Source organism: Fopius arisanus, unplaced genomic scaffold, assembly GCF_000806365.1.
Source record: "Fopius arisanus strain USDA-PBARC FA_bdor unplaced genomic scaffold, ASM80636v1 scaffold00052, whole genome shotgun sequence".
Taxonomy (NCBI): Eukaryota; Metazoa; Arthropoda; class Insecta; order Hymenoptera; family Braconidae; genus Fopius; species Fopius arisanus.
In genome coordinates, this window is record NW_011887791.1 from 387,208 (window position 1) to 399,389 (window position 12,182).

At 36.3% G+C, this 12,182-nt stretch overlaps 1 protein-coding gene across 1 annotated transcript; it reads right to left on the minus strand.

Moving 5' to 3' along the window:
- Positions 1-178: 178 nt before the first annotated feature.
- Positions 179-11,928, minus strand: LOC105268029 (protein gooseberry-neuro-like). Its single transcript, XM_011307262.1, has 6 exons — positions 11,861-11,928; positions 10,391-10,704; positions 8,455-8,566; positions 1,188-1,393; positions 260-662; positions 179-204 (listed from the first exon to the last, which is right to left on the minus strand). Exons 1-6 carry the CDS (start codon positions 11,910-11,912, stop codon positions 179-181), a joined length of 1,113 nt encoding a protein of 370 aa, XP_011305564.1. The 5' UTR covers positions 11,913-11,928.
- Positions 11,929-12,182: the final 254 nt, after the last annotated feature.

Sequence of the window (12,182 nt, forward strand, 5' to 3'; positions counted from 1 at the left end):
AAAACATAACAAATTGTGTAAATTTAATGAGATGAGTCAATTCTACACACAGAGCATCTAGTTCCACATCAGTTTATAGATAATCATCGATTCAATTTCCCAATGCTCTGCCCTTTTCGCCAAGGACTGACATTGAAATTAATTAAACAATAAACATTGCGATAAACAGGTAAAAAAATTAATAATCATTGGCATGAGTGTTTGCTGTGTAATTGATAAAATTCAAATTTGCTGGTCTAATTAAAAATAAATAACTGACCTGCATTGTGTGAGAGACTGGAGGGTGCTGACAACCCTGTAGCAGGTTGCAAAGAGGCTGGTTGGCTAATCTGGGGAGTAGAAAGACCACCAAGTGATCCAGGAATAGGAACTGAGCTGTGAACACCACTCATAGTTGTAGTGGTTGTTGGTAACACCTGGCTCACTATAGTAGCTGCCACCTGATGAACAACACTAGCGGGTGAATGATGAATAGTACCACCTGAGGCTTGGTGGAGGCTCGTAGGTACCTGGGGTATACCACTTGGCACTTGTGGCATCAATTGACTCAGCTCGGTCATTCCGTATTGGCAGGGGGCTTGACTCGGTGCAAAATTGTGCATCGTATGCCCGATGCTACCTGTATGCTTACGCATTCTCGCACGACGATTGCTGAACCATACCTGCAATTATTATTTTTTTATTATAACACTCTCTATTTATCTCTCCTTATATACACCGTAAATCGTCCGCATTTTTATATTGCGCTACCATACCCCCACAACATCAACATTAGTGTTTACATTTTTTAACATGTTTGCATCTCTGTGTTGTTTATTAATTTTCGACTCACAATAATGTTTTTCGCGGGTAAACTCATCGTGTATGATCTCAAAATAAACTCAGGGAAATGGTAATTTAAAATTTTCAAGTTCACGGAAAACAACGGGAAGTAACACTATATAATTTTTTATTTATGAATAATTAATTGAAATAGTGAAGAGTTGGATTCCTGGCGGGGTGAAATTATGGGATCGAATGACTTTTTAAGTCTCGATCAATTGTCATAGTCGTCATGACTCCAAGTGATGTAAAATAAGTATTTAAAAAAATAGACAAATACTCTTTTCAACACACTGTGCGTAAAATGAAATTTTACGCCCAAGGGCATTTTTCTGCAATCGTATCGGAATATATTATTCAATTACCTGTATTCTTGCTTCCGTCAATCCCGTTCTCTGGGCGAGCTCCTCCCTGGCGTAAACATCGGGGTAATGTGCTCTTTGAAAAGAAGCTTCTAGCTGCTCCAATTGACTTCCGGTGAATGTTGTTCTACTTCTTCGTTGCTTCCTCTTCAGGGTTATACTAGGTTCACTCTCAGTGTCAGATTCGTCCATACTCTTCACAATGTGACCTAATCACCGAGAGGAATTGATAACACATTAATCACGTCTGTCAGCAATCATATAGAGAGCAATGATATAAAATTCAACTGAAAGAATTATTTTTGATGGATATCACGGTATCAAAGGTCAATAGTCAATTTTCCAGTGTCACGTATAAGAAAAATAACATCACCTGTTTTTTTTTTATTATATGACTCGATCTTTTATTTATTTTTAACCACTTAACAATAGTTAAGTGAAGATGAGAAATTGTGAGCTGTTAAATAATGAAAAAAACGAAAAAACGTTATAATTTTTCATGTAAATCTCAGCAATAATTTTTGAGAAAAATAAAAAATCCAAATTTTGACTGGAATATCGATTTTTTATCGAATATCTTTGATAAAACCGACGCCAAGGTGCGGTTGGTCAGTTTGTTGTATGAATTTGACAGAAAATTAACGAATGAACAACCGAAAAATAAGGAAAAATGATGGAACAAGGCAACAGACGCACAAAGGTTGGGCCGTAATTAAGGCCGATCGTAAGACTAGAATTCTGTCATTAAACCCCGGGAATTAACAGAACAAAAATACATGGTTTTGTGGGGTAATAACTGGGTACAGTTAATGGCGGTTTTATCGCAGTTTTTAGAACCTCGACGTGTGTTCAAAGAAGTAAGAAAATAGTCATATGGATTGTCATAAAATTCTCTTTAAAATAGTACATAAACCATGGACTATTTTGTCTTAATCTGCATTTTGCGGTTTAAAAAATATCATTTTAGTCAACAATTGAAGATCTCCAACAACAACAACCAAATGTTAGTTTTTCCACGGATTACCCCCGAGAATTATTTCATTTTTCCCCTCTCCCGTGCTTTCTTTATACTCTCTGAGACATTCAGTCTGAAGATGAAAAAAGATTGGTAATTGAATTCTCGTATTTATTTTCTCTGAAATCACTTCAGCTTGAATAAAGAGGTATTCATTTTTTTTAAAGACTGGATATTATCGAAGACATGGGCCTCGTGCCATTTTCTCAACTCTCAAAAATATAAAAATCCCGAAAATCCTCACTCTTTACTTCTCATTGAATAGAATGATTAAATATTCATACTCGAGTGAATCACAACGGTCAATTGACCACATCTCAATGAATGAAGATGGAAACCGTGTGACGTTGATCTGGTTGTGATCCTCGAAAAGGAAAACACTGGGATTTCAATCTTCCGCACCGTCAATTGCACTTTGAATCTTAAAATTCGAGAAAAGGCTCTAAATCCGTGCTCAATGTACACAAACATTATAATCTTACTTCATTCAAAGGAGATTGGATTTTTGGGTAAAAGAACAGTCATTCATGTTCCCACAACAGATGTTCTTTATTTCCCATCTTTCTTTATACTTGATCGTTCTAGAATACAAGTATTGAGAGTACAACGAAACAGACAAGATGAATGGGCTTTTAAAGTCAAAAATATTATGCTATATTTTTTATATTCAATTCAACCACCGATTGTCGATAATTAAACCAATTTTTTATTGAATTGAGTTGATTTGATGTTCAGGTAATGATGGATGGGAATTAAATGAGATAATTTTTAGGAACTTCCAAAGGAATTTATTCTTATTATTAAGTTAATTGTTTATTAACAACTCAATAATTTTGAGTGGCCCGATCATTGAATTGGAATTACCGTCGCTTTATTTCAATTGAGATATTTCTATCTGATGTGCAACGACTGAATTATCTATTTATTTGATGTGAACAACAAATTTCTAAATATCCTATTGCGTAGTGAGAATCAAAACCCGAGAGCATATGGAATCATCTATAAAATAAATTGAATGAATTGTCGGGATAATAAATGAGTAATTATTAATAAAAAAAAGATTTTTGTCTATAATTTTCTTTCTTTAACAACTATCTTGGGATTTCTTGAGATAGGTAAAAGAAAAAGTCTTAATTTCAGTCCTCACACCAATAAACTTCAAACTCTTTAATTGAATTAAATTAATTTTTCTTTGTTGTTATAAATGTCTTGTTTTACATCAGCACCAGCGTTACCCGCGATTGTAATTACAATAACCGAAAAGATCATATTGTTTATTTATGATAAGCTCATCTTGCCGTTGAAATTAGATTAGCTTCCTCTTTTCGTACATCCACCCGATATCACCTGTTCCTCAGCAGGCCGCAATAAATAAAACCCCAGCTATTCTCCAGAATCTTTTGTCGGTAAAAAAATAAAAACTAGCCGCAGGCGTGAGAACTAGCCCACAATTGACTCCGAGACAAGTTGGACATTGAAATAGATTCAAAAATACCAAAATATCACATGCACATGGTTCACCTGTGCAACACCACCCGCAGCTCATTGTTCCCATTTACTCCATCCGTTCATTTCAGTGGTGAAATAAGAAATATTGCCAAACATAGATTCCGAGGTCTCTTTATTCACCTTCGAAGATGACAAGAATGTAAAGAAGCCGACTGGGATAACTGAAGGATGGCTATTATATTTGGTAGATGCAACTTGTCCGACGGTTCCCTATTCAACTCAAACTTCTCTCTCTTTCTCGCTTCTTCACTCTTTTATTTTCTTTTTGGAAGGTTTTTTCCAAAGAGATGCGACCAAGCCACTGTCAATGCTGTGAGTTTTCAGTCGAGCCTCTTCGTCCTCGATATTATACTGCGGTTGAGAGCAAAAGGGGCACCGACGTGCCACCTCTTATGGTGACACCTTGACTTATTTGACGCACTTTGCGTCATCTACACCATCTCGAGAAATTTCAAATTGAAGGGAATCAGGGGGTCAATGGAATGATTAATTTTATGGTAATCCATCGATCCTTTCGGGAATTATTCGGGCGCGATGAAGGATTAAGGTATTATGTCAGATATTCAATTCATTTTTCAGTCTCTCCGAGTGGAAGATAAATTTTTACTTCATTTTTTTTCTCCTGTAACTATTCATGATTTTTTGGGATTGCTTTATTTTGGAGGTATTGGCCCTTTCCTTCATCCTGTATTTGTGAGACTAAATCGTTTTATTTATATTTGACATCGGAATTTTTGAAACGAGAATTTTTTTTTTCGTTTTAAAATTAAAAGACAGAATTTCAAAATGAGGAATAAACTTGTTCCATTTTATTTCAATCTTCCCTTCAAATCAAATATACTAGAATGAATTATAAAATATATTTAATTCCGATATATTTTTTTTTTTCGGGGTGTGCGTTGAAGATGGGAGGATAGGGGTGGAAAAGGAATAGTTGGCAATTCGTTTAGGTACGATATAATTATCAATTATAAAGAATTCTGATTCATTAAAATGGATTGCGTGTTAAGAGTTATAACCAGGTGTGATTCTCGAAACGTGCTGAGCATATATCGCGGGAGGATATATTGTTCAGGCCCTTTTGGCATTCCTTGCCCTCACCTTTTCACTCTCTCCCACTTTTTCGTTGAGATGTCGGTGGTGAGAGGGAGATAGTGATAACAATGAAGATAAAACAAGAAAGAAATGGGAGATGAAAAGGTGGAGGAGAAAAGAGTTGAGAGAAAATACGTAGTTTGGGGTGTGCGATCGTTTAGGAAACCATATGTTGAAGTTGTAATGAGTGAGCATCCGAGGGCGGCGCCCGATGAAATGTTTTATAGATTATCTCTCACCTCCAAATTCATTTCTTTCTTTATCGAGTTGTAAATAATACTTCAAGACATTTATACCCGTACAAATCAATTTCCAATTATTTGCTGGACGGAATGATATGGGGGTTCAATTAAAAAATTATAGGAACAGAATTTTCTGGTGAGAAGTAATAAAAATTTTGGTGCCACTGAGAAAAACTTATTTGTATCCGAATTACTATACGATTATTAATCCTTCGTTAATAAAAATTCATTAGATTATTAGATTTACGAATCGATGAACTTCTGCTTGAGATAACACTTCAATCAAAATTCAATCAAAACAATTGGGAAGGAACTGCTTATTTTGAGATTGGGCGGATTTATGTAACTCGAATTTGAAGTATCCAAACTAAATTTTTTTTTATCTTTGAGAATGAGTTATAAATTTTAAAAAATGCCAGAGACTTCACCAATGACTCTTTTAATTAAAAAAATCGTGAATTGAAGTTGAAGTAAAGTTGCAACATCCCGGAGGTCTCTAAAAAAATAACGAAGTACTATCCTATCCCCGAGAAAAAAAAAGGTGTCCTTCTCCCGTTGTTTCGTTTTCCAACTCGATGTAAAACTGTGTCGAATCGCTTTCTTCGGGGCCGACAGTGGGAAAATTCAAAATGCCGCCACCCAAAAAGTTATAAATCTCAAAGTCAGTGGAAAAAACCCAGCGAGTCCTATACTCTCTCTTGCTCACTGACTTCTAGATAGTTCCATCTCATTCACCTCGTGGGGGTCCTATAGTATCCTGAAAAATGGGGTAGCATGGTGCGTGTGAGGTCCTAAACGGTAACAAAATGCCACAGATACTCCTGTAGTAGCTTTTGAGGACACGACAATGGGTACCTCCGGTGGCGGCATCGTTTATTCAACGATTGCCTCTCGGTATGTCCTGTCAACGCCCGGTGGGAAGTCAATGAATTACTGATGTTAGTTTATTTTCCTACACCATTCGATCGACTCCAATTTGTTATGAAAACCACTCTAATTTTCAAAGAATTATTACACATTTTATTTTCCAAGTATTTTACAAAATCCTCAAGAACAACTAATTACCGATTTCATTATTGTCGGATAATTTTCCTCCGCTCCCATTAAACATCTCCTGAAATTACCGAAACATTACCAATAATATAAAAAAATCGAGCCACAACTACGAAAATTTGTTTCCAAAATTTGGGTCCCAAAACGTCATGATTCTGAATAAAAAAAAAAGTGAGAAAGGCTGACGATTTCGATCCTTGGACGATGGCTGTTCGTAGGAAAATGTTCGTTTCGCGTATTTTTACCTGCGATAAAGTACGCTAAAAATGAAATCAAAGTGGAAACGATGGATTCGCGGTTAGTTTAATTAATTAAATATAAGAATAAATAGTGGGAATGAATTGATGATATGCGGGGGAATCGAAATGGGATAAAAGTGAGAGGGGGCCTTTAAAATGGGGCTGGAGGGTTGGGCGAGGACCCATTAGGCTAATCCCTCGTCGGCGGTCGAGGCCAAAGGAATAAGGAAGGAAATAAGAAGGAATAAGAAAGCCACAGGCTACGTGTCATTCCTGAGCGGTATGCTCTCCCGACCGCCGACACCTATACGCCCTATACATGGAGTTCTCAATCTCCCTCATCCTATCTCATTATTAACTATCACAGGCACAAAAAAATCCATAAGCAAATTCCTTCGTTATTTTTTTTGTTTTCCATATGGTCCCCGGAATTTTTTTCATTCCGGGATTTCTCGGTTCTGGGCTGCTCCCTCGTGTCTCATTCGAAGAGTTTGAAGTGATTTTGGGTTTTGGTTTTAAGTCATTCCCCGCGAAATGCGCGGGTGTTCAGAATTTTTCAGTATTTTCGCCTCGAGTCACGGAATTTTTTGCGTTCCGCATTTTTTATCAATTATCTATCAAAAATTGGGATATACGGACACGTAAATTGAATTCAAAAAATTGAATTCAAAATCACGGAATTTTTTGCGTTCAGCAATTTTTATTTGAATTTTCTGTAAAAAATTATGATATGCGGTCACTTAAATTGAATTCAAAAAATTGAATTCAAAATCAGGGACTCATTCAGCCACTCAAAATCAAATTAAATTGACAGAAAAAAAAAGCAAAACCTCACTTATAACATTGTATAATTCCGTAATAATAATATATCAACATACCTACACAACAAATATATAACAATATATTACATAACCATTATATCCGAGATATTCCATTAGTTACATAATTTTTGAATTACATCCTTTTCCAGGCGTCAAGGGAATGGGAGAAAGTGGTGGAATGGTCTGAATAAGTTGAATTTCCGATGGATTGAAATGGAGGTGAAAATTTATCCATCTCTTATCTTGAAATGTTGTAAATATTGTAAAATGCATTGGTAAGATCCTCGGAATGAGTGCCACTGTCGACGTGTGGCAGGCGGTCCGTTTGATCTCAGCGGGGCTCACTCGCACGTATCCCTCGCGCCTCTCAAACCTCCACATTTCTCCTCCACTCGAAAAAACCATTCAACTCTTTTTCCAAACCCCCCCCTACCACCCCCTTTCCCTCTTCCCCTCGCACTATCGCCTCTTTGTCCCGCTTTCTTTCCCTACTCCACATGTTAACATATGAAATCCTGTTTCCCCCCGTATTCATCAAGAAAAAAAAAAAATATAAAGAACACCCGATAGTTCAACTCAAACGTGAATTCCAGACTTACAAAAACGCATTCCACTGTCTAGTTAACTGTCAACGATGATTACCAAATTTATTTTCGACATTTGTCGCTTCTCCATCATCACGAGGGGAAAAAAAATCTTTCCCTTTCAGTTTTCAAGAGAATAGAGACCCACAAAAGAATTAAAAATCAAGTCGCGAGGACGTGTTTTTGCATTTATTTTCGTTCTGTTTTTTTTTTATTCTTCTTCTCTCTTTTTTTTTCAGGTACTACTGGTCCTGAAAGGAGGTAAGAGGAGGGGAGATGGAGTGCGTGTCTCGGTAAGTTATTGACACTCCTGTAATCCGTTTGTCGGACATGTGAGCAACCGGAGGCTAATCCAGGCCCTCACGCCCACCTCAGATTAAATTTCCTCTCTCTGTTGCTTATTTTTACTGACTCTTTTAGCGATGTGGAGAGCAGTCAGTCTTTCTTCATGGTTTTACCAATTTTTTTCATGGGGAATTTATAGGACATACAGAGTGCCGAGGATTTTTATTTATGTATTTAGAGAGCAATTAATTTTCGCCTCTCTGCATGAACATAATGTGTTTCTTCATATGTCGATGAAAATTTTTTTTACAGGTGGAAATGATTTATTGCGTTCACTTTTGAATTAATTTTTTTTTTTTTGTTGATTAGGTAGACTTCGGGCAATTGCGTTGTGAAATAAAAACGACATGAGACATGTACTTACCACCACCGAGAATTCCATTGATAGTGTAATCCTTTTTGCTATCGTCCATCGATCTACTAGTACTACGTAATAATCGGGTTATACAGGTAACACTCGGTGCCTCCTCAAATCCCTCCTGAAATAAATAATAATAAATAATCCATCATTTCTATTCTCTTTTCATCATGGAACTAGAGACTACATGCGTGCAATGCTAATATCTCCTGAAATCCAGTCTGGAGAAAAAATAAATAAATAAAAAGTCCTCTTTCTTAAAAATTAGTCAATGCTGATATCGACTGCGAAAATGAATCCTCTGCAGCTGGTGGAGAAATAAATGAATAAAATCCCTACCGATCCTCGACCCCGATAAAATATCAGAATCCAGCGATCTCAGCGATCTTCGACCGGCATCTCAGAAACAATAACGATATAGCCCCTGAGATTTTTCCGTTCGAGGGACTCTCTCTTACTTATTCCCTGTAAAAGGTGCATGCGAGTGTGTGGGGCACGTCGGGGCCCTTTTGCGATATCGGGGCGATGACAGCGACGAGAGAGACCGAGAGATGAGGCCCCTCGGGGGGCATCCAGGAACGCCCCCTTCCAGCATTAAATGCCGTATTAATGCCGCAGCCACACTCGACTCGAGATCTTTTTTTTTTTACCCGCTTCTCTACTCATCTCTCTTCACTTCCAGAAGATCTCCAACATTCGACGTATTCTCATTTTTTTATCCGACTTCTTATTCTCTCTTCTCTCATTTTTTTAATCTATAGTTTTAGTTTCAACTTTTTTTTTAATGCAACTCGATTTATCTCTTTATCAGCGAACATCATATACGATCTTGATACGGATAATATATGTCATGTGGGACGTTTTTGTGAATAACATTTCGAGGTTTACATGTTAATCATTTTTTTTTTTGTTTACATAATTTTTATTTTACTGAATTTTACTTGTAAATTGGAAAAATTGCAAATTTATAACTCCTATCGTTTTTATAATAAAATGAGTTGAAGATTTAATTGTTTAAATTAAATAAATGTTAATTGCTATTTTTTTGTTCATCTCCCTGAAATAAATTTTTTAAAACGGTATTTTTTCTTAATTAACTTTCCGTCATATTTTCAAAGACTTAATTATGATTAAAAGGTCTTGATTAAATTAATATCTTTGCGTTTTTAATTATGTTTGGAATTATGTTATCATTAGGGAATGATTTTTTATTGTGTGCTATTTTTTTATTTATTCATCTGTTGTTGTTGATGCCTTGAAAATTGAAATTGAGACGGATGGTAATTGCTGAATGCAGATGGATGATGGCCCTCGGAGACGTACGCCAATGAGTATATAGTGGGTGTACATGCCGGCAAGATATGTATTAGAGGACACGCGAGTCCCTCCCGGCCATTCATGTTATACGTGCACAATTTTTTTTTACCTCGCGCAACGCGTATTAAAAATAACTATTGATCGAGAGATGATCGTGGAGAGAGATACATGGAAATTTTCTGGGGCAGCGCGGATTATTATGATGATATTTCGTCGAATAAATTATGAGTTGAAAATTTATCCATTCGTCTTCAACATTTCCATATTTATTATGATATCTCGAGGCTCCATCGGGATCAGATAATCTGAGCTGCGCAGTTGATGAATATAAATAATTTTCAATGAAAGTGACTCCAATTAAATTTACTCCAGTTCCTGCTGTCTTCCTTTTTTATTCGAAAGAAATGACTACAAGAAAATTTATTGCGCATGACCATGTCTCATGGAAATATTTATATGTATTTATTGATGGGAACTAGAAATATAATTGGCAAAAGACATTTTTTCTCCGTGAGTTGAATTACGAAAAAATGAAAATTATTAAAAAAAAATGAATTGTTTTTTCGGCTTGGCGGGAAAATTAATTTTTTTGAAAATTTCAAGGAAAGAATTTCAGTTATATTTTTACCTTAATGAGTCTTTGTCGAATTTCGTAAGGGTACATTTCCGGATTTTCCCGCCTGAGTTGCATGATCCTAGCTTCGACTTCCGCAGAGGCGACCCTGGGTTTACTGCCTCCAATAACACCAGGCTTGATTGACCCAGTTTCCTCGAACCTATTCAAAATTTTCGAAACACAACCGTGGGAGACTTTGAGATCCCTGGATATCTTACACGGACGAATTCCCGCATGTGCCATCTCCACGATCTGCTTCCTGATGTGATTAGGAAGGGGCCGACCATTTATAAAATGTCCGCCCAATTGATTCCTTCGGCCTTGACCTGAAAAACCATAAAAATCCATTTTCAAAATCCAACTGGCACTCGACAAAAATTAAAATTAAAAAAATCATCCCAAAGATCGATTCTATCCCAAAAGTATTTGACATGAACATTAAACAATTCCACAGTAAAAAAACTCACAACAAATCGAGTCGCTAAATATTTATAGGTGTTTATAATAAAAATTTTATTCTTTATCCCCCGAAGAAATAAAAACATCTCTTGAAAATGGTATTTAAAAATCGAGAATTACTTTCCGCAGTAAAGAATTGTCAATTTTTCGTTCATCAAAATAATAATGAAAAAAGGGTGCATGAATAATGCCCCATAAACGGCGTTAAATTAGAAAAGTTATGGACATGGGCGTGTTGAGTAATTTACTGGGTTAACGACTATTTAAAGTCCACTTATTAGATTTTTTAAAAATTAGCCACTCTTTCTACGTGACACTGCCACCGCATAATGGTTATAAGATGCTGGTTTGTTCCCCCCAGTCGCCATCATCCCAACATATCTGTAATTACAGTATTTACGTATTTCCCAGATAATTTGTTGGTGGACTACTATCGTCATCGTCCATTAAAATCCCCCGTGATTTGTCCAAGCAAGTACTTCATTACTGTTATTGGGTATTCAATACCACCCAGCACATCATTCGAAGTTCGAGAGTTCGGAATACTCAAAGCATGTGTAATCGATGATGATGACGTACCATCGCTCCTGGTAAATTAGTTTAAATTTCCTCAACTGATGAGTACTGTACCGCCTTATTTGAAATTTTACAAACATTTATTATTTTACCAATTTTACCAACTTTACCAATTTTACCAATTCTAAAGGCTCGAATTCCGAGACAATTAATTTGATTGTTTCTAACTTATAACTGTATTGAATTCATTCGCATTAAATTTCAATTTTCATTTCCTACACAACCAGAACGATAGAGTACTGAATGGTTCTAAGAATTCGAATTAATTCTACTTCCTGTGTTTAACCTCCAAAAATAAAATTTCCTTATCAAATGAATTTACATTAAATTAAATCCCCACTTTATTGCTATTCGTTAAAATGTGAAATTTTCGTTCTTCCTGGTCTCCTTAAATATTCCTCATCGACGTGATTGGTAAAACCAGTAATAACAATGGTCTGGACATACCTTGAAAGGGATAACCCGTGAAGAAGGGTCTCATGCCTCCGGTCATGTCCATGTTTAATCCGAATCCCCCCAACATTCGAACCACTATCCGCACAATCCAGAAGTTCACTCTTCACAAAATTCAAAACACTTGATAACAATCTAAACAATTCGCGAACCTCCCCTACCCCCTCCTCAATCCAATAATTTGCACATAGAAGTGAGAGTAGGCGGTAAAGGCGGCAATAATAATTTCAATCTCATGAAAAATGGCGTAGTGTGTGTGAAGTCTGAACCCTTGTACACCGGAAATAAAAACCAGTGAAAGGGAGAAATAATAAAA

What these genes read in the sequence shown, in the direction of transcription:
- LOC105268029 (XM_011307262.1), bottom strand. Translation starts at nt 11,912, where the DNA reads ATGGACATGACCGGAGGCATGAGACCCTTCTTCACGGGTTATCCCTTT. An exon ending in CACGGGTTATCCCTTTCAAG is followed by an intron (nt 10,705 to 11,860) that starts GTATGTCCAGAC and finishes ATGGTTTTTCAG; the next exon opens with GTCAAGGCCGAAGGAATCAA. An exon ending in CAGTCTCTCACACAATGCAG is followed by an intron (nt 205 to 259) that starts GTCAGTTATTTA and finishes TCAATTACACAG; the next exon opens with CAAACACTCATGCCAATGAT.